At 36.6% G+C, this 23,415-nt stretch overlaps 1 protein-coding gene across 1 annotated transcript in view; it reads left to right on the forward strand.

Moving 5' to 3' along the window:
• Nucleotides 1–349: 349 nt before the first annotated feature.
• nav2a (neuron navigator 2a) overlaps nucleotides 350–23,415 on the forward strand; it is a 304,501-nt gene continuing 281,435 nt past the window's right edge. Inside the window, exons 1-2 of the mRNA XM_028473410.1 lie at nucleotides 350–621; nucleotides 3,867–4,332. Of these exons, the coding sequence (XP_028329211.1) occupies nucleotides 4,252–4,332 (81 nt within the window). The 5' untranslated portion in view covers nucleotides 350–621; nucleotides 3,867–4,251. The remainder of the gene's footprint in view (nucleotides 622–3,866; nucleotides 4,333–23,415) is intronic.

A 23,415-nucleotide genomic window follows, 5' to 3' on the forward strand; every position in this document is an offset into this window, starting at 1 on the left:
AATGATCATTTTTATCTCAAAGTATTTTCGATATCAATAATTAAATTTGACAAATTGCATTTGGTGAGAATGCAAAAAGAGACATTTAATTTCCTCCATTTAACTGTTCCATTTCTTGGATTATTTTGTGTCGAGATGTAAAATCTCGACACAAAATAATCCACATTTTTAAAAAAACCAAAAAAAAAACACAAAAATAGTTTCAAAAGATGAATGATAGCTAAAAAATATTATTTTAATGTGGAAAGGTGAGTGGATGACATCATTCTCAGACCAACCCATCCCTCTTTGACAATTGCCGACGGACCGTGAACGCAGCACGAGGCTGCTCAGCTCGCAGCCACAGAATCGGACAGTAGCGCCGCGCACGAGGCGGGGACTGAGTCCACCACAGGACCAGGACCAGGACCAGGGACACAGCAGGAGTCCAGAGACCTGGAGCTCACTTCCCTCTCCTGCTGGTTTCCTGGAGCTCATCCCTCAGCTGAGTTGGTCCAGTGTTGCGGGTGTTTGCGGGGAGTTTGCGGAGAGCTTCCAGCCGCAGCCCCGCAGGTTCTGCTGCTGCTGCTGCAGGGATGACGATGACGATGATGATGATGATGATGATGCTCCGAGTGGACGGTAATAAACACACTCATTAACATCCGGACACGAATTTATAAATAAACATCTCAGCTTGTTTGTGGCAAAAACAGAATTATACCCAGTGGGGTTTTAAAAAGTCTTTATTTTTTGTTAAATCAACTTTTACCTGCTGCAGTGAAACATGTTCTCCAGAGAAACAGGTGGAACTACTTAACAATTAGTTCAGTGGTTCCCAACCCTTTTTTCACCATTGTGAGTCTATTTTAATATCAGTGTTTGTTATACTTGTTGTCCTGTCTTTATATTTGATATATTAACGTACATTGTCGTGTTTTTGGTGTTTGTAAATGTGTGTGGTGGAGAGAATAGTCATTTCTAATCTCTATATGTCTTATACATACAGTGAAATCAATAATAAAGATGACTTTGACTACAAATACAGAGTTGTCAGTATTAGTAACAAGTTGTGCCAGCTCAGATATTTTTATACTGCATTTTGTTATCATTATTATTTGACCAACTGAAAGTATATGATACAGTTGTTTAAGATTGTTGTGTAAGCGTAATAGTTCAAAAATACATTTTTAATCACTAATTAAAACATTTTTTTTTAAATCAGTTACTAGACTTTTCAGGTGACCCCATTTAAACTCCAGGCGACCCCACTTGGGGTCCTGACCCCAAGGTTGAAAAACTCTCAGCTAATTGAACTCATGGCTAGTTTGTATAAATGACAATGAGAGTGCATGACTGCTAAGAAAAACAATTTAGGGCAAGAAAAGCTTAGAAATAATTTAAAATTCTATCTTAATATATATGTTCTATCTCAGTGGTTCCCAAACTGGGGTACATGCACCCCCAGGGCAGGGGGTGTCAAACTCATTTTAGTTCAGGGACCAAATACGGACCAGTTCGATCTCATGTGGGCTGCAGGATTTAGGTGAAAAAAATGGACAATTTCAACATTATTGTGCACAAGTTTGCTCTTCCAGTTATAAATCAGACATAAAGTATGAAAGGCATCAACAATATCAAAGCAATAAGTGACAGATACTTAAATGTCCTTTGATTTATTTATTTTGGTGAATTTTTATTTCATTTGGGGAGATTTTGTGGAATGATTTGGGAAAAATTGCTGGTTTTTGGAAACAATTTAGTGTTCTTTCAACAACATTTTACAACAGAAATAATTGGTAATTTTCACAATGATTTATGTTTTCTCTGTCATTTTCACTTTCTCCTGACGGCCGAATCGGATGCTCCGAAGAGCCCAAGGGGTACTTGAATGCCTCTCAGGAGGTACACAGAAACATTTGCCAGTTAATTTTTTATCATTATAACAGACACACAGACGTCTTTTTCCTCATCCATCAATAATCATTTGTGGCACAACTCTTTGAAATGCACCATACAGTGAAGTTGAAATTCTAAAATGAGCAAAACATCAGAAATAAATGAATAAAAAAGGTCTAAATTCAACGTTCATGTTGTACAAGACACAGGAAAGAGTTTAGATGAGCCTGCAGACATAAATAAATAATGTTTAACATGAGCTAAGGGGTACGAGCAATAAGAAATAAAGGCTATGGGGTACATGGGGCAATAAAGTTTAAAAACACTCTATCGAGACCATATGTGTCAAACTCAAGGCCCGGGGGCCAAATCCAGCACTCTTAAACATCCAGTCTGGATGTTTAAGTAAAATTGACTGAGAAAACAATAATTATTGTGTAAATAATTTATTTGTGGGTATTTGTCGGGTTGTAAACGGGCATAAAATGTCTGTCAAATTTCCATTGGAACTTAAGCTTCGTGATATTTGACAATATTAAGAAATAGAAACTTTTCATGGGAATTATTAATGGAAATTAGCCAGAAATTGGGAGTAATTTTACATCACTCCATCATATCTAAACATAAATATTAGTATCCATGCAAAATAATACATAAAAAAAACCAGAACATTTCAACAGATTTATTTTGAAGCAGAACTTTACAATTATTCAAGTGATTTCCACTTTTCTTATGCTTGTGTAACACAGTGGAAGTCATTTTTACTCGTGGATTGTTGGAACAAACCTAGTTTTTCCAAAATTCTTCTTAATCCTTAAATTATTTGACAAAATTTCCCCAAATTATAATAATATTGTCGCTATACCTTTTACCTATTGCTTGGATAATTATGATGCTTTCATATCATTCATACATGGAAATGGAAAGTAGCACTTATGTTGAAATCGTTTGATTCCCCACCTGTGGTCCACTTTAAATCAAACGTGTCCAGATGATTTGGCCCCTTAACCAAAAGTAGTTTGACACCCCTGATCTAGACCAAATATACCACGTGTCAAACTCCAGGTGCGTGGACCAATTACGGCTCTTCAGAGCATCCATTTTGGCCCTCAGGAGAAAGTGAAAATGACAGAGAAAACATAAATCAAATGTGAAAATTACCAAATAATTCAGTTGTAAATTGTTCTTTGAAGCAGGGGTTCTCAACTAGTCTCACCCTGTGACCCACATTTTGCCACTTTTCTTTTTTGGAATTCAACCAACCAAATTTAGTTTTTCAAAATTAGCTGTTGAAAACACAATTTAAAAAAAAACAAAACATAAATCTATCTATTCTCCTGAGCAACAATTCACATCAAGCCTGTCAAAAGAAAAGTTTCTTTCAAAATAAAAGACAAGGCCAACATGAGAGACATTACGTATTTTGTTATTTGTTTTTGACCAGCTGTCCGCGACCCACCCAGTACAGGTTCGGGACCCACCAGTTGAGAATTTCTGCTTTAAAGAACTCTAAATGCTTCCAAAATTCCTGGAATTTTTCTCAAATTATTCCACAAAATCTCACCAAATTAAATAAAAATTGGTCAAACAATAAATAAATCAAAGGACATCTGGCCCTTATTGCTGATATTGTTGATGCCTTCTATACTGCATGTCTGATTTATAACTGGAAGTGCAAATTTAAGTACATTAATGATGAAATTGTTTATTTTCCCGCCTAAAATCTGTCCCCTACTTGAGATTTAACTGCTCCGTATTTGGCCCCTGAACTAAAACTAGTTCGATTCCCTTTTAAATATACCCTCTGATACAGGATGAATGACAGATGGAGATTACAGATTTAATTTAACAGTTGTGTTTTTTGTACTGTGGAAAGAATAAATTCATGCAATGATGGAGAACACAGGAAAACTTTGACCTTCTGCTCCTCTTAATGTGCATTCTTTGGATTTGTGGATGAATTAAAGTTCTTTCCCTGTTGTTAACAGCTCATAAAGAACAATGAGGACCTGGAGATTGAATGTCCACGGCAGTGATGATGTTTTGGGGAGAGACAAAGAAGATCCTCCTGGTTCTCACTGCCAGTTTTCTGTCTTTGGGACCAGACGATTGTAAAGAGAATCCACCAAAGAAAAAAGCACAATGAATGAAGCACAACATGTGGCTGAGGTTGGATCCTCTTACTGTGTGGATCGAGTTCACGTCTTCATGAAGCAAAGTTGATGGATGATGATGGACACGTTGGTTTTCATGCAGTTGAACAAACATTAAATTGGAGTGATTTGGGACGCGGGCAGCAGGAAGTTCTCTTTGTTCTTTCTAAGTTGAAGGGACGACGGATTAGCCTGGAAGCCTTCACTGACTGATGGGAAGATGGAGAAGGGAGCAGAGGGGAGTCCACAACCGCATTCGAGAAGGAAGGCCGTGCTGCACGGACTGGAGGACCAGAAAAGGGTGAGTCCCTCCATAGAAGGAGGAAGAAGATTCTTATCTTGACTTTATGTGCCTTTGTGTGCTTGTTGGAAACTCCTCAGTGGTGCTGAAAGAGTAGAATGGGTGCAGTGTTTGTGTTGCACATACCAGGTCCGGGTTAAAGTCCTGGTTTGGACAGTTAACCATGTGTGGGGTCAAAAATCAGTTTCTATTCCAGATTGCAAGGACTTGCTTTAGCTGCTCTGAAGAGAAACATCTGCATCAGTTTTAATGTTGCATCCGATTGCACTCGAAACCTGGATAAATCCGACGCAACAAATCGTAAACATGCAATAAAACGGGCCTTGAGCTCGGGATGCCGGTAGGAATGACGTTTTAGCAAAAAGGCAGCGCACCTTTTTCCTACACAGTCACTTTCTCCTCCACTTTTACTTTTATGTGTCGTCTAATTTGGCATTTGCATTACTGAAAGTGTAAAATAAGTTTGTAGTGGCATTTCCATTCCCACTCTGTTCATTTGAACGCCGCTCTGTGTTAGTATTGGGGTGATATCGGATATCGGTCCAATATCAGCCAGAAAAGGAATATTTTGAGATAAGGTTGCTGGATTTTGGGAAAAATGAAGGGTGCGTTCAATATATATTAGCACAGGAAACCCGTGAAACTTATTTTTTGTGGAGTTTCATTAGATTTCTATGTGTGGAGGGACTGAGAAATCTACAACTGAATTAGTTGGTAATAATTTACACCATGACTCAGGTTTTTTGTCATTTTTACTTTCTTTTGCGAGTCAAATCGGATGCTCGTAAGTTTGACACTCATTTTAAAATGTGGACACAGTCTGTGAATAATAATTCTGGTAATCCAAACCTGTTGCTGCTAAAATCCTCCTGAGAACTTTTAAAACAGTTTTTTTCATGGATTTCATGATTTCTTTTTCAACTCAAATTGCTTATTTATCCTATGCTTTCATTTCAGAGTGCAGTGACGCAATAAACTGAATAATTTTCAGTAAAAAAAACTGGAAAACGTGTGGTGTTCTAAAACTTTTGGCTGATAGTGTATATGGAGAAAAAAGTTGCTTAGAGTGCTCAGAAAATATACCGGTAAGGGAGTTTCAGTTTCAAAACGGAGTGGAGAGAGAATTCTACCAACTGCAGCTTTAAGAGTAGAAGGAGGCCAGAAAAAGAGTAGTAGGCGATTCCGCCCACCGCCTACGCTTCTGGACATCCCTGAATGTCTTTACGTTGTTTGGAAGGACCTCCAGATTGAACCCTGGTACAGATGAGGGAGGGGCTGCACAGAAAGCCCACTGCGGTGTCCAGGCGAGCGTGACTTAATTGATTCAAAGCCACTGAGGAGGCCGTGATTGCTCTTTGATGCTTTGTTGCTTGCGTAGAATTACTGTTCAGACTGACGGAGGCTCGGTTCCCACTCTCAACTTCATTCATGATGTTGACGTAGTGCTGCCAACCGTGTCGCCCCTTTTTCTCCTGGTTTTCATGGCTTTAATTTGAGGTTTAATGTTCCTGTGTACGTCAGAATGTTGTCTTACAGCAGACATAGGCAACTGGCGGCCCGGGGGCCAGATGTGGCCCTCGATCTAATTTTGCGTGGCTCCCAAAAATTCTATTTCACGAAGTTGGAAGGAATATAAAGCCAAACATAATAACACAAAATGACTTAAGAAAACACAAAATCACAACAAAGACAGACACAACAACCACTGTGGCCCTTGGATCAGATACGATCACATTTGTGTGGCCCTCGCTGTGAAAGAGTTGCTCATCCCTGTCTTACAATAGTTCAAAATGAGCTGAGGTTTGATGTTCTGTGACAGTGGAAGCTTCCACTCCTGTTAGGGCTGGGTGATATGGACCACGATTCAATATTTCAATATTTTTTCTCAAAATGGTGATATACTTAAATCTTGATCATTTTAATTCAAATAAAGTCTTACTAGAAAGACAATTCAGGGTTAAATTTGATGTTGAAAAATGCTACACAGGTTAAAATAACACCACGTTTTTTAAGCAAAAAAAAAAGGGGGAAACTAGCGGCCCCCAAAAGTAAATGCTACATTACTACAAAAACACAAATTAACAGAGATATACACAAAAGAACAACAATAATACTTAATAGGACTACAAATTACACAAAAGGAGAATAAAAACACACAAACTAAAAAAGCAAAAATACAAAAGAGGACACAAAGAGAAAAAATGCACAATGGAACAACAAAAATCCAAGAACATACATACACACCAAAAAATACACAACGCAATTCAGTAAGATGTCCAAAATTACCAAAAAAAATACACAGGACAACAAAATACACAAAAGGAGGAAAAAAACACACAGACTGGGACATTTATTAACAAACAGTTGCACAATATGAATATAAGCTATAATATAGAATATAAAATAAGCTATAAAAGAATATCAATATTAGCCGATATTATTATGAATTAATCTTGAATGTCAATATATTGCCCAGGCCTAACTCCTGGTGTTTGAGTGCATTTCTACTTTTTAAATTCACATTGTCTGTAAAGTATTAAATGAGGGTTCTCAACATGTTAGGACTTTAGCTTTAGCATGACTCCATTTTCCCATATTTATCCAATCCTCCCAGCTCTACTGGGTGTAAATAATTGATTTGATCAGGTGTGTTAGATTACACCCATGGGAATACGGAGAACATGAATATTAATTTACACAACCAAAGTCCCAGCTGCTGCTTTTCTACTTCTTAATCTCAGATCGCGGAGCATCTCTGTGACATGCGGAAAAGCAAAGGAAATCTGTGGGAGTCTAGCCGGTGTTTGGATACTATTTATTTAACATGTTCCACGAAGATATGGACCAATATTCATATCTCAATATTTGTTCTTAAAATGGCGATATACAATATAATAAATCTCAATTTTAACTCCATAAAATCTAACCAGAAATACAATTCTGGGTTAAATTTGCTGATGCAAAATGTCATACAGGGACATTTTTGGCTTTTTCTCCTATAAGGGACAGCATGTGTGAGTAAGTTCTGTAGAGTGGCTTTCTTTAGAAGAAGGTCTGTGTTAAATCCATCTTACTGTGCTTTTCATGCTGTCCTGAGATGCAGCGACTATTAAAACAAGTATTTTAATACAAAATAATCTATAAAATTAAAATATATTGTTATAGGCGATATTGTAAAAAAAAAAAAAGAAAAACTCCATATATCGTAAATCTCAAAAACAATGTCACTGTTCCAGCCCCTTTTTATTTGCCTAATAACTGCAGTTGCTGTTGTGTTGCTTACAAAGCTGTCATTTCACTTGTTTTTTTTTAGATATTTGTATATTTAGTTTTCAATCATTTCATTAAAAAACCTTCATATCTTGTGACGCTTTACAAACAGACTTTTAGTTGTTTGTTTTTAGTTAAAAGTAAAGCTGCAGGAGACAGACAACAGAAATAAATAGCAGATCAGTAGCTCAGAAAATAAGATGTAAAAGGTTGATAATAACTGTTTGACAGTTTGTTTTGTTGACATTTTTGTGCATTGCATTGTGGGATGTGGAGCCCCGTAGACGGATGCATGATAGAAGAGTTTATACTTCCTTCTTACCGTGATTTCTTGTGTTTCTTCTCCAGAAAAGGAGGACAGTGATTGGCTTGACACCATCTTAGTTCGTTCTCAGTATTCCCAGTAATATCACCTCACTTCACGAGACTTGGAATTTCAGACGGATTCGGATCGTTCCGTGTCTCTCGCCAAATGGTTTTTTTTTACACCCTTAAAGTGCACCCCTGTTTATACTGTAGTAGGGATGGGCAAAAAAATTTGATTCGATTCATCGAATTTTTATTTTGAAAATTCAAGTTAGAAAAAACATATATATTAAATAAATAAATAAATAAATAAATAAATATATATATATATATATATATATATATATATATATAATCACGTTCCGTCCTTGTGGGTTACCATAGCGCGACATGAGCCAGCCCCCTCTTTGTTTACATTTGTTTACCCTTTGAGTAGGCTATATGTGTGCCACAGGCATGTTAATGTTATATTTGCACTATGCTGAGATGCTAAGGGAAGAGTTTATTATTTTTTTTAAATGTAATGTTATATGTAGTTATCTGATTTATTAATCAGAAAATTTAAGCTACTGTGAAGTTGCTGTTGCACTTTTGCTTAAACCTGAAATAGTTGAATGACAGAGCCTCATTTACTTTTTATTGTGGGATTGTTTTGAGCATTTTAACTCTGGAGGATAATCACAGCAATAAAGTTGCACTTGTGACAATATATCTTATGTCTGCAGTCATTTTTATCTGCACTAAAAAAAAAAAAAATCGAATCGAAACTCAAATTTTTCTTTTAAAAAATCAGCCCTATGCTATAGCTGTCCTTCAGAGGCTAAAACCTACAACAGCATCACTGTGGACAAAGGCTTATCTTCAATTACCAAAGAAACTTTTGTGTTTTATTAAACAAATCAATATTTTAGTTTTTTTATTTGACACTGTTGTTGCTACAGCAACCTGAAAGTATTCTCATACCATCGTATCATTCATGCTTGGTGAGTACACAGCACTGACACGTCTGTGGATTTAATTAGAGGCCTCAGCAGCCGCAATCTGAAACGTGGATGCATCATCAAGTGAGGATGGGATGAGTCCAGACGCTCTGTGCTTCCCCTGGGAACCAGAGGTTGTAGTAGACTGGACCAATCCCCCCTCGCCTCCTAATGGACATCAACCAAGTTAAATAAATTGAAAGCACTGATGTAGGAACGTTGACGCACAAACACCCGTCGTCGGCGTATTACCTCGCAGTCCCGTGCAGTACGAGTCAATGTCCCCAGACAATTACCTAGAATTGTGTGAGTTCAAGATTCGAGACCTGATACTCACCCCAGTAGCAGGTAATTGGATTTTGTTCTCTTTGAAGATTTACCCCTGTCACATGTCTAGTGTTGTATATATTAATGTTCATTGAGTAGCAATCATGGGCTTGTATGGAAAGGTAGGAGGGAGGATCAGGGACGCATTGTGTTGCTATAAATGTGACTTCAGTGTTTGATGAAGCGGAACTGCTTTCTCTGTCACGACCTGCCACTGTCTATTCAGTGAGCATGAATATTGGAAGATTAGATCTTCTTCACTGGTGGTAAACTCCAACGTGCAGACAAGCAAACATTAGGGATGGAGCAGGATGTCTAGTATATTCTATTCTCACTCACTCAAAAACTGCACCACTGTTGCTATTTCCTGTGTGTGGTTCAATTGATGGAATTCAAGTAGCTCCATAACACAACCTATAGTAATTACAACATATTTACAATTGGAAATATTTAAAAACTAGGAGTGCGCATTGCCATGAATGTGACGATGGAATACAATTCACGATTTGCATGTCACGATGCGATATATCTCAATACTATAAAATACGATGTATATATATTTAAGTACAAAATGGTAGGAAATACAGTTTATAACTTTTGCTAATCCAACAGATTATGATTCTGTTAAGTTCTTAAATTCTTTAATAAAAGTAACCACATGTATCTATAAAAGTGCCCAGTATGGATGTAACGATTCACTCAACTCCCAACACAATTCGATTCACGATACTGGGTTCACGATACGATTCTCCCACGATTTATCACAAAATGGGACTGTACACAATGGATGACTGAAAAATATTCTTTTATTTTTTTGGGGAAAAAAACTAGAAAATACTGTACTATTTTCCTTTTATATATAATTGTCAAAAGAATCCCTTGATAAACTATTCAAAACAATGCAATTTAACTAAAAAAAATCTTGAATGAAATAAATAACGGAATAATACAAATGAAGAAGAAGCCTATTAATTTAAATTCTGGTTCTATAGTAAACAATGCAAATCTACATAATAGTTTTTTTTCTTTTTAAAAATGCAACTGAAAATGTATTTTGTGCCTTAACAATTGGAAAAAAAAAACAGTCTGCACTGTATTTAGGTCAGATATTTGTATGGACCAGCAGAGGGCGCTGGTAACCCAGTGGTCGGTTGGCATGCAGAAATCCTTGCAGTGAAGAAGAGATGCTATGCTAGCAGACAGAGCTAACAGAAAAACGAGACTTTTACAGATATTCACTTAATATTACAGATATTCTTTTGGTGCTAAAGGTGCTAAAGGGGTAAAGAATCATTTATGAACATGTTTAAGAGTACAAGGCGGCCAGAAAGAAAGTAGTAGCAGATTTCGCCCGCTGCCAGCACTTTTGGACGAGAAGGAAAAATATATAGCGCCCTCTGCTTTTTAAAAAAAGTACTGCGATTTAATTTTCAGAGCATCGATGTGAACCGTGATACCTATGAATCGATTTTTAACTGCCTTAAGATTAATCATTTATAAAAACATAGTGCAATCAACTTCCAAGTTTAACAAGGTCTGATGTGGTTCACTGACACCTAGAGAATGGGTGTTTATGTGCTTTGTATATGTTAGCGCAATTATTATTATGTATTTTGTCAAATAACATTTAAAACATTGGTTTGGACATTTTTTGGATCGATACGATAATCGCACGTTGAAATATCACGATATATCACTGAATCAATTTTTTTCTTACACCCTTGTTAAAAACTATCATTTAATTTTTTCTAGAAGTTTGCTGCACAAAGTTTCTATGGTACTAATGATCAGGTTTCATATTTCCCAAATTCCATTTTAGGATATTTTCCTTTCATTTCCATTGTAATGACTTTGTCTAATTTTTAATAATTACTGACAGACTAAATGTCCCAAAAGCATGCTAAAACTAGGCATTATTAGGTTAAATCTAGTAATTAATTCAGTTTTTCTATGCTTCTAAAGTGCAAGATTAAATTGTGTGCTCAAATCTCACCTAAATGGAAGATCAAGCATGACCGATAAGTTATTTAAGATTTTTCAGCCTTTTTTTTTTCAGAAAGACTTTGCAGGATGTTTGACATATCCATCTGTTTCTTTTCCAAACACTTGCCACTTATTAAACTACATCTGTAATAGGAAAAAACATGGAGAAAATATGTTGGTGAGAGCATTCCGTGTCCGACAGCCATTTCTGTTTCAGGAAGTAAATTCTGTCATTTCTGTTCGTTTTTAGTGACGACAGAAAATCGGATGCCCCAGGTTTGATGGGTTGCAAATAATGAATTTGAAGAAATTTTAATTTATCGAGCTGGAATCGGACTTTTTTTGTAATAAACTGCTTATAAGAGGATCTACAGTCATATTGATCCAGCCTTGATCAGTCATATAAAGCTCTCTCCTCACCCAGACAGTTCTGCCTATCTGAGTTCAACAAAACAACCTTCAGTTTTTTATGAATAGCCTTGTACCTTTTACTGTCTTCAGCTTCCATAGCAACTGTGTGCAGGTTTGAACCTGTTGGCCATCTTAGGTCCATCTATAAAACATCAGTTCTTCTTGGGAAGGAGGAGATCCTGCTCCAGGGTGGACATTCCTGTGTCTAGAGTTGCTATTCTCTGAGAAAGGACAAATAGCAATTAATAGGACAGGTTCAGACCCAGAGGGTGTTAAGTGTTCTGATGAATCTTTCATAGCCTCACCCATCGTTGTTGATCTAGAATAAAGATGAAAAAAAAAAAATACACATGCAAATTGTTAAAAATTGCTTTCCTTTGCTTCGTGGCTTGTCATATACCTTCTTTAATCGGATGAGAAGGTCATCCAATCAGGGCAAAGTGGAGAAGATTTTCCTTTGTGAGTGTAGTTGTTTAATGCTCACCTTTATTACATGTTTGAATGGAATAATCAACAACTTCTAAATCATATTTCTCTCATATGAACGACTTTTGTTATGCTTTCATGAGGTTTTTCAGACGTTTTTCGATATACGAGCAATTACAAGTCACAGGACGTGACCTACTACTTCTCTCTGAGAAAACAAGGTGCAGTATGTGTGAACAGAAGAGGAGGCAGACAATTACCAAAGGAACATCAAAGGAATGCAGACTTTTATATGGAGGTTTTTGAGCCGTCCATTTTCCTGCAGCCAAGTCTCGCGGGATGAAATTTTACAAGAGTTGCGATGCTGCTGCCCAAAACAACCATCAGTGGAAACATGTTCAAAGTGCAATTATATAAAATTTTAGATATATTGCTTTTATTTGGCGAAAAACTGTGATGGGAACACAGGTTCTGACAAGCATGTAGGTATGAAGGAGATGAATCAGGAGAGAATTGTTTGAAAATTTCAAATAGCAGTATCATGAATTATTTTTGACTATCAAAATGATGCAAAATCACATTGTATTATACACATTTAAATTGGTGTGAATTCGAGACCTGATCCTTAATTCACAATGCTGCATAGCAGACAGGTTTCTGAGAGCACAGATGAAACAACAAACTCCATTAAAGGAACCCTTGGATTAATGTTCTGATCTTAAACTGAGGTGTTGTGGATGAAGTGTAGATTTGCAATGGAAATGTGAAAAACTATCTTCAAGGTGATGTTGACTTTATTACCACTATCAACCATTAAAAATATGAAATAATTTGTTAGTTTGTCTGCTCATTGGAAATCTGAAGGAATCCGACACTAATTTTCCAATCAGAACCATTGTAAATAATATATTTATTTCCACAAGTGGTTTGTGACTGCTGATTAAGCGGCGTCTGATAGGGTTGGGTGGGGCTCTGTAGGATAATGAGGCGTTTATGGCGGTTATGCATTGTGTGCTGACGACCGCTCCACTGTGGTAATTCTCATACTTACAGCCTCATAATTATCCAACACAGCTGAGTGGAAATCCCCGCTTTGACTTTCTTTATTTGCTCTACAAGACTGTGTTAATCCTAAATCTCAGCACGCAATTAGTGCAACTGGCGACGGTCGCTGGACCGTTTGGTACCAGGCTGCAAAAAACTAAAATGTTTTTTACAAAATGAATCTTTTTTGGTTTTTCTGTTTGTTTTGGTACTTTTATTTTGGAAAATAAAAAAAATCATCTTTATTATTGTATTTATTCTTTAAGAATCACAAGTAAGAAAAGCAGCTCCTGTAACTTTAAAGTAGTATTCTTATATAGGGCTTCCACTTTCCAATTAAGATCATTCACGTTTTACGTTTTATGGGCTTTTCTTAGTTTGATGTACTGACGTACTAAACATTCCAAGCCAAAATTTTGTATGAGGGATTATTAAGTTAAATCTAGGATTTTGCCATCTTTTGTGCTTCAGAAAATGAAATTGTACCAAATTTCACACGATCTAACTGGACTTTGCACTATGGCAACATTTTATAGCACTTGTTTTTGTTTATATAAAAAGTTTGTCTTCTCATTCAACACTTGCTACACTTAACTACTCTTTTTTGGCGGTGGAGATATGTGGAAAATGAGTAATATTCTCCCAAAACATGCAAGTGAAAGTATTCGTTTTCCAGAAAGTTAGCTCTTTAATTTCTGTCCTTTTTTTTGTGATCAGAAAGTAGGGCTGGGCGATATGGACCAAAACTCAGATTTCAATAATCAATATTTTTTCCTCAATATGTCGATATATGATATTAATTGATATTTTTAACTCAAGAAAGTCTGACCAAAATGATTATGCCACACAAGCACATTTGTTAATAAACAACTGCACAATAAGTGCCACTTTAGTTTTTTTCTCCTCTAAGGGACAGCACGTGTGAGTGAGTCTCGTGGTGTGGCTTGTATAGGGGAAAGTCAGGACGCACTTAACAATCCATCTAAATGTGCTTTTCATGCTGTTCTGGGAAGTAACGAAAGCAGCGACTCCTAAAACAAGTGTTTTAATACAAAATAGGCTTTTAAATACAGTGTAGATCTCAGAAATATGTTAAAATTATAAAGAAGGTCACAGTTTGACTGCATTCTATGAATATTATTAAATACTTGTATGAATAAAAACAAGTTAAAAAAATATATAGATATATCTTGATATAGGCCATATTGTCATTTTCTATATCGCCAAAATAGAAAATTCGATATATCTTGAATCACGATATACCTGTATTGCCCAGCTCTAATTGGAAGCCCAAATCCTTCTGGTTTGGGAGTCACATTTCGAGTCCTCTGTATTCAAAGAAATTGGTACCGTTTTCACCATATTGTGCCCTAGTTTGTATAATTTATGGATGTAAATGAATAATTACAGAAAATCTGCTTAAGAGCAAGACAGCGAGACCTAGTGTATTACATAATAATCAATACTTTCCCTGTAATTTATTCTCCTGTTAGAGCATCAGCCTTTGCGTTCTCACTGCATAATCTTGTCGCATCCTGGGGAAGATTTGAAGTTTTGATTTTCTCCATTTGTCCCTGTGTGATGAGATGGGAATATCTCCACTGGGAGGCACCATGGAGTGCTGATCCCTATGTACTGGTTATCTCCACCTCAGTCACTGTCCAGTTTCTTTCCTCCTCAGCATGACGTGTCTTTTGGTTTCACTGGAAGTAGGAAATCCGTAGCAGATCAGTTGACAGCTGTAGTCTACTGTAATCTTTACGAGGTCCAAAAGCAATGCAGTTACTTTTATGGCCGTGTTGTAAATCGCATCTTACAAGTACTAAAAGCTCTTAATGCATCTACGCTAACGCATTTGGTTTATTACTAAGGAATAAAATCAACAGGTGTGATTTAAGCTAAAGGTACATTTATTTATGGGCTACTTAGACGGACAACATTAACCTCTGTAATAACATATTTTGCTAATGGGTGTAAGGCTTTGTCCCCATATACATTAATCATTTTGAAATCAAAGACTGTTTTGTTGCCTTTTTGACTATAGCTGCCATTACCACTCTTTTTGGTTTGTTTATATACTACATATTTTTTCTCTTTAGTATTTAATTCTAGCACCAACTGGGTACTCATAGTTATTTAATCTCTGCCTAATTCCAAAGTGTTGATGAATGTCAACACGGATACAGAAACTGTTTTTGTGTGGCTTAGGATGTTGAATGACCAAACCATCTGCTAAACTGCTAATCAAGATTACTCTGAGGCTGATTGATTTGGTGCACTGGTGAACTCTGCCCTAGGACTGTGCAATATATCGAGATTTCTATTTTGGTGATGTTGAAAATAACAATCTCGCCTATATCGATATATTTGTATTTTATAGCGTATTTTGTATTAAAATTAGGGATGTAACGATTCACTCAACTCCCGATACGATTCGATTCACGGTACTGGGTTCACGATACGATTTATTTTACAAAATGGGACTGTAGACAAATGATGACTGAAAAATATTCCTTTATTTTTTTTTTTGGGTTCAAAACTATAAAAAATTGTACTGTTTTCCTTTTATTTTTCATTGTCAAATGAATCCCTTGATAAACTATTCAAAACAATGCAATTTAACTAAAAATAAATCTTGAATGAAATAAAGGAATAATACAAATGAAGAAGAAGCCTAAAGCCAAACCAGTCATTGCACTGTATTTAGGTCAGATATTTGTTTGGACCAGCAGAGGGCGCTGGTAACCCAGTAGACGGTTGGCATGCAGATATTCTTGCAGTGAAGAAGAAATGCTATGCGCTAGCAGACAGAGCTAATAGAAAACCGTGACTTTTACAGATATTCACGTAATATTACAGATATTCTTTCGGTGCTAAAGGGGTAAGGAATCATTTATGAACACGTTTAAGAGTAGAAGGCGGCCAGAAAGAAAGTAGTAGCAGATTCCGCCCGCCGCCAACACTTCAGGAAGCGCCCTCTGCTGTTTAAAAAAGTACTGCGATTCAATTGTCACAGTATCGATGTGAACAGTACCTATGAATCGATTTTTAACTGCCTTACGATTAATTGTTAAATCCCTAATTAAAATACTCATTTTAGGAGTTGCTCCCTTCCACTACTTCTCAGAACAGCATAAAAAGCTCAGTTCGATGGATTTTTCTGAGTGTGTCCTAACCCAGACCTTACCCTAAACAAGCCACACTACAGAACTCACTCACACGTGCTGTCCCTTATTAGGAGAAATAGCCAAAAGTGGCACATATTGTGGAACTGTTTGATAAATGTGTCAAATTGTTTTTCTGGTAAGATTTAATTGTGCTATTTTGAGAAAAAAATCTAAAGATATGCGTTCTTGTCTGTATTGCCCAGCCCTACTCTGCCATCATAAAGGAAAACGTTATTCTGAGATATAGTAGTTTCCTGGCATGTTCATTAATACACGTTCTAATGGTTCTAATTTTCTGATTGGTCTAATTATATGGCTCAGGGTTAGGGCTTTACCTGCTGGTCGACATGCTTTTAGCTCAGCTTTTAAGACATTTCAGTGCTTTTGGGAGAGAAAAGACTCTGTTTTCCATAATTATCTGTTTGCATGTTGTTAACGGTGCACAGTGATTTGAACATAAGTGCAGGTTAAATAATAATAATAATAAAAAAAGGGCAGTTGCTAAAGTAGACAAATGGCAACGGTTGATGTTGTTGTAGCCTCCATGAGCTGCTAACCTGTTTATTGGTACTCAAACAGGTCTCACTGTGGTTTACTGTTTATTTAAAGTGTAAATACCCATCTATTTTTTTGCTGATCTGCCACTCGGGGAATATAAAAAAATACCTTTATTATGGGCGTTGCTCCTAAAGTAGTTGACACGCCCAGTCATAGCAGCCCCGCCCCCACAGTGCTGCCCAGGGCAGTGAGAGGAGGAAACCCAGTGACAGTTAGTAAATATAATGCAGTACTTTGGACAGCAGTGCTCTCAACTTTTCATTTATATTTGATATAACTACATCATGTGCAGTTAAAAAAACAAGTTTGTATTGGTTCACGGTTGTTCAATGTTTCACAATAAAATAAGATTGGAACATTCATGGAAAAAATCAGGATCAGCCAAAATTGGAATCGACAGGTCAGGCTTTTTAAAATGTTGGTGTAATAATCACAATAGTTGCATTACTGGCTCATGGGACCAGCTTTGTCATTTGAACATGTAAAATATAATTACAAATATTGCGTTTCACAAGTTAATGATAAATAATGACATTAGTTTTTATGCTGTCATTTATTATCATATATAGGTTTGAGCTCTGTCCAACCGTGCATCTGCCCGTCCGAGTTAAAGAGGACAGCTTTTTTCAGAAACCGTTTAAGATACGATAACCAAATTTGGTGTGTGGCCTCAGGGTATCAATACCTTGATGGAGTTCGAAAATGAGAAGTGCGCAAATATTTTTTACGGAGTTATTGCCCCGTGCCATTTTTTTTTTACTCTGTTCGAGGTATCGTCAAAGGGGACAGCTTTTATTAGAAACGCTTTAAGATGGTTAGAAATATTCTGATGTGATCATATTTTCTGATATATACATCTAAGTTCTAAGATTTAGAACATTTAGGAAAAGTTGTGAGTTATAATGACAACCAATCTGGCGGGGGGTGTTGATGACTACAGTATGTCTTCTTGTTTGTTAGCTTTTATCCTTCCATACAAGTGTTAAATCTTACCATAAGTAAATCGGTGACAGTAAGCTTTGTGCTTTTTACTTGGTTTCTTTCTTTTATGAAGGCGTTAGCATTAGCTCTCAGCCAAGTGGGTGAGCTCAGCATGCCTTAGTACAGTTTCCAGTTCATAATCGTTTCGTGTTGGTACATACTACATACGTTGTCTGTTAACATGTTTGTGGGAACTTTGGGTGGATCTGATGGAGTGACTTGGACTGGTTCCATTTGTTGGGTGGTTGTCTTGTCTGGTAGTGGTCCATGATGTGTTTCTAACAGAGTTCAGTGAAATGATCCAATATTCTTTTGCACATGTTTTGTATTGATTATTATTAAATCTCTGTCGCGATTAATATTATTATGATTTCATCCCCCAGGCCTAGTTCCTTCTGTGTCTGAATGTACCTCTATTACTACTACAGGATGGAAAACTCCTCCACAGATATCATCACGCCGCCTTTCATCTAGTTACAACGAAGAGTGTGAAGAAGAGACAATTTGTCATTGACGGCATTTGATTGATTGTGCGTGCCTGCCTGCTGGTGTCTATAACTCATTGAATGTAATATCACAGAGATAACCAAGCAGTGACAAACGAGCAGCCGTGTGAAATAGTTTAAAGCTTTTTTGCTCCTTTTTACCAGCAGCCTGGCCCCGGCTGAAGTCCTCAGATAAGTAATTACCATTTCTTTAAGGTTCATGGTGGCTTTCTTTCACTATCCTATTTTTACGCATGTTCTGTGTGGCTGAGATGGACATTAATTGTTCCCTTTAAAATATTTTGATACAAAAGCAGCTGGAGCTTCAGCCTCTGGTGTGTAGAGATACCGCAAATCTGAATTTCCACAACGTTGTTCTGGTGAGGACACTTTTGGATAAAGACTGAGCTTTTTCTTGCTGTGTTTGCTCAGTCATGCAGCACTGACGAGCACCGAGGCTCAGGGGTTTGGACAGGGGAGGGGGGCAGTGGGGGAGAAATGGTCAGAGAGTGGAGGTAGAAAGAAGGCTGGGGGTGGGGATGGATGCTGCTCAAAGGATGGTGCCTGGCCCTCAGGAGCCATCTGGCTATCACACTGAGGGATGGTGAAGGACAGGTGGTCGGACTGGTGAGCAGGTCTGAACATGATTGGCTAAGGTGGGCGTCCTACACTGTCCATACTGAATGTCTGCCTATACTGTATACATATATAAGGTGTTTTAAAACAATGTTATTGACCCTGAAAGAAAACAATAGCCTTTCCTATGTATTTTAATGCCGTTCTTAGTACTTACAGTATATACCAGGGTTTTAAAACACTTTTGACCACAGTGCAATTTGAGCTATAGTGGGACAAACCCATGAAATAATAATTTATTAATAAATAAAACTCTAAAGTCATGTCTTTGTTTTAGTGCTAAGGAGTATTGATACATTATGACGATGTTGACATTTTTAAAAAAATCCTTTTACAGCACATTTTATAAAAAAAAAAAACCTCAAATAAAATTAAAGAAATACTGGAATTTTAATAATATTATGTCTGTTTATTCACACATTCTCATTAAAGCTTGAATTCTTTCCCAGAACCCGACGGGCCGTGTCAGGCTTAAATTTTATTGTTATTCCACTGGCTTGGGCCCGTGGTATAACAATCAAATTTAAGCGTTAATGCTCATTACATTACTACATCTATTTTACGCGACTATAAAGATTGACAACGCAATCCTTTGTGTTGTACCCCTATACTCTCACTGAAACAGGGCGCACCCTGTGGTCAAATATGAAAGTTAGAGTAGCTGTTTCTGCTCCTCTTCCAGTGCATAATACATTGCAGTACACTGTAGTTACTTATATAACTTTTGTGTATCTGACAAATTCACCAGGCTGACCAGATTGGTCTCACTGATGGGCTGGTTCTGGCCCACACACCGCATGTTTGACAACACTGCTCGATACTACTACTAAGAATAATCATGCATTGGATTCATATAGTGCTTTTTTTTGACACTCGACGTGCTTTATTTTGCATTATTCTTTCATTCCACACTTACTGGTGGCAAGCTACTATTGTAGCCACAGCTGAGGCAAGTATATACTTAGATGTAGTTTCATACCGCTTATTGAAAGCTAGCAGTAATTTTTTACTCATTAAGCTACTTTGTAATTTTGTTGAAAAAGAGAAATAAGAAAGTTACTGAATCAGCTTTATTTTACTTTGCTTAACATTACATTTACTTTCATCTATTTTATGTTTGGAATTCATGTACGTGTTTAAAGTATTTGACATTAAATTTATTTTTATTTTCTTATTAAAAAGATAGTGAAAATAAATGTAAATGTGCTGTTCAGCCTTTTGTTTTTGTATAGATAAATGTTCACATTCTATTTTTTGTCATTTTTAAGCTGAAATACAAATGTGCACATAAACGCTTCATATTTCCTCTATGTTTTTAATTGCACTTGCACATACATTAGCTTTTAAAAATAGCACATGGTTGAACAACTTGTTTTATTTCTGTAAATCGTGTTTATCATTGGAACACAGAATGTAGCAACACTCCAGCAGCATCCTAATCCCTTTCAGTGAACCAGTAGGTTCCAGACTGGTTTATACTGGTAAAGGCTGTTGAGCAGGTGCTTCAGCTCACTCCTGCAGAGCAGACTTTCACCCATGCACAAGCGCTTTTTCGTACCCAAACACAAACGGGGTTGCACCTATGACCATCGTTAATCATCTTAGCAGGCGGCTGCACATTGTGAAGTCGTCATATATTAATGACTTTTTGTCTCAGGCTTCATTTCAGTGATGAATGATTTCATAATTAAAGCTGAGAAGAAGTGTTTTCTGCTGTTGCTGTTGGTTCTTTGGAATGACTGGTGCAGTTTAGAGTTCATCTTGGGTCTTTTCCCCACTTAAGGGATAGATGGGAGAAATGTACTTTTTTATTTTGATGGACGCGATTATATATCTGTAGCATTAACACGTGCTGTGGTTTCCAAAAACTGTTGAGAAAGCTTCTGTCAGGGGACCTAAACTCAGGAATTTTGGGAATAAACAAAAAATATTAATTATTTTTTAGGATTACCTGGAAAGGGTGAGTAATTTCATATAACTTTACCATATCCAAACATAAATATTAGCATCTATGCAAATAAATACAATTAAAAATGTAAATTTCAAAGTTGGAAACTATTCATGGGAATTTACAAAATTGAACAAGGATGTAAGATATAGTTTGAAAAATATATTTTGGCAACATCTAAAATTTCAGCATCAGTTATTTAAAATTACTTCTGATTTCTGGTTCATTCCAGTGAATAATTTCCATTAAAATGTGTCCTTTTGAATATTGTTTTTTATTTTGAAGAAGTAACCTGTTACAGTTTCTGTGTGGGTGGTGCTAGTATCAACCTAGTATCAACCTTTAATGTTTTTCACAATTGCACTTGACTAACATGATGTAACACAATGCAATGTATGGAATTGTGAAATAAATGAAATGAAAATGAAAAAAAAAAAAAAAAAAAGTTCTATACATGCATTATTCACTAAAATACAGAAAATAACAATAACAAGAAAAGGTCTACCTCGCCACCAGGAGGCTTTTTTCTACATTTCTTCTTTCTTTCTAATATGAAATGATGTAATAAGAGGTAAAGAAAAGAAACATAACTGTGACAGGTTGATTACATGCTAACTAATCATTGCTGAATATTGGAATATTATTACAGGAAATCGCAAATCACGTCTCACTATTAACATTTCACCATGTTTTACTCACTCAGGATCAAATGAGATTTAATATACAAAATAATGATGTCTTAATAAATCCAAAGTTGTATTCTTTTTTTAAATAAAAGATTAGAAGAAGCAGCTGGTCAGCTTTTGTAGTCGCTAAGCTGGCTTTATGACCATTGGACACATGGACATGAAGTGTTCACAGGAAGGAGATGCAATAAGTTGGTTTCACACCATTCCAGATGATTTATGTTTTAAAAAACCCAACAACCTGCAATTCTTGGTTATGTTTGCCTTATTGGCTTAATATGAGTCAGAAAGAGATTTTTACCTTAATGCTGTAGGACTGGGTGCTTAAAACCTGCTAGTCTTGGCTCTCTCTCTCTCATTATAGTTTCACCAATCCTGGCCCTCTAATTTCCAGCCAGGGAAACATCCCTGTAATTCAATTTAACACAACAGGAATTTTTCCTGTGTGATAAGAAGCCGCGAGGGTTAAAAGACGGACTGGTTTTCATCTGTTTCCCTCACTGTGGTGTTGCAAAGGTCCTCAGCCAATCTCTTCCACACACTGGCAGCCTGCACCTCTTTTTAACCTCCATCACAACCACAGTAGAAAGAAAGTGGCACATTCACAGAGGATTCCTGATGTATTCAAGGGCTCTAGACAAAGAAAGGAAACCTGCACAGGCGCTCGCTGCAGTCTGCACCTTTGTCACAGAAAATCAAGAGTTCTGCGCCTGTTGTTCAGTGAAAGATTGCCTGGCGCTCTTGCCTGTGGGGTTTGTGTGGAAAACAATTCGAATGGTGACAATGAACAATGGCAGTGAGAGAGCATGGTTTTGAAAATCTCTAGAGATATGTTTTTATTGGAAAAAAAGTGTTTTCTTTAACCTATTGATGCTTTAAGTATCATTTATTTGTTTGCAACAGAAGAAGAAGAAGAAGAAGAAGAAGAAGAAGAAGAAGACATCCTGTGGTTTCAAATACTCAAGCATATGAATCACACATAGCTTAAAATTTCATATGTTTCAAGTGCTGACACTCAGTGATGGACCATTATCTGTTTAAGAAGTGATGATTGGGACGTTAGCTGTGTTCGAAATCGCACATTAACGTACTACACACTCAATGAGTACATACTGTTTACTATATACTATTAATATGATTAGGATGATGAGCGTTCCCACTGAAGTATACTTCCAAGTTTCCCATTTGTAACCTACATCGACAAAAACCGAAAGCACACTGAGGCTAAATATCTCCTTTAATTCTCCACCTTTGAAAGTTCTGAAAACATTTTAAGTGAGAAAGTGACCAAGTAGAATATCAACATGTGCTCATTTGATCCATAAAACTCACGGAAACACATGTCATGCCGACATTTTGGAGATTTTCGGAGACCCGCCATTGTGTAACTGACTAAACTTCCTGTTAACTTCAAAACAAGAGCCCTATTTACAAAGTGATAGAAACTAATGGAAGACAAGAAGAGATGCTTTAGTTTTGAAAAAGGAATGTCTGATTTTTATCTTGAAGCTGGTCCCAGGACAATTTTACATTCCGCTCGTAATGTGTCATAGGGTATGAATATCATTGAGTATGACTAGTGTGCCCACCATGCGTACTTTTGGGTATTTCTTGCATACTCAATCTTTCAGTCCTGAAACATTATAAATTAAAGAGGCTACATCAAAGGTTATTTGTGCATTTTGTTAAGTGTTTATTTGTTAGCTTTTATTCTGAATTGCATGTGTTTATTGACTGGGTGGAACTCTTATACAAGCCCTTAGGGCTTTGTTCCCTCTTTGCATCTTTAATTATCTTTTTTTTTTTTAATTTGTGCTAAATAAATAAATGGATGAATGATGCGGTTTTATGCCTTGGAGCCAAATACTAATGGTC

The sequence above is a fragment of the Gouania willdenowi genome, chromosome 3, assembly GCF_900634775.1.
Source record: "Gouania willdenowi chromosome 3, fGouWil2.1, whole genome shotgun sequence".
NCBI lineage: Eukaryota > Metazoa > Chordata > Actinopteri > Blenniiformes > Gobiesocidae > Gouania > Gouania willdenowi.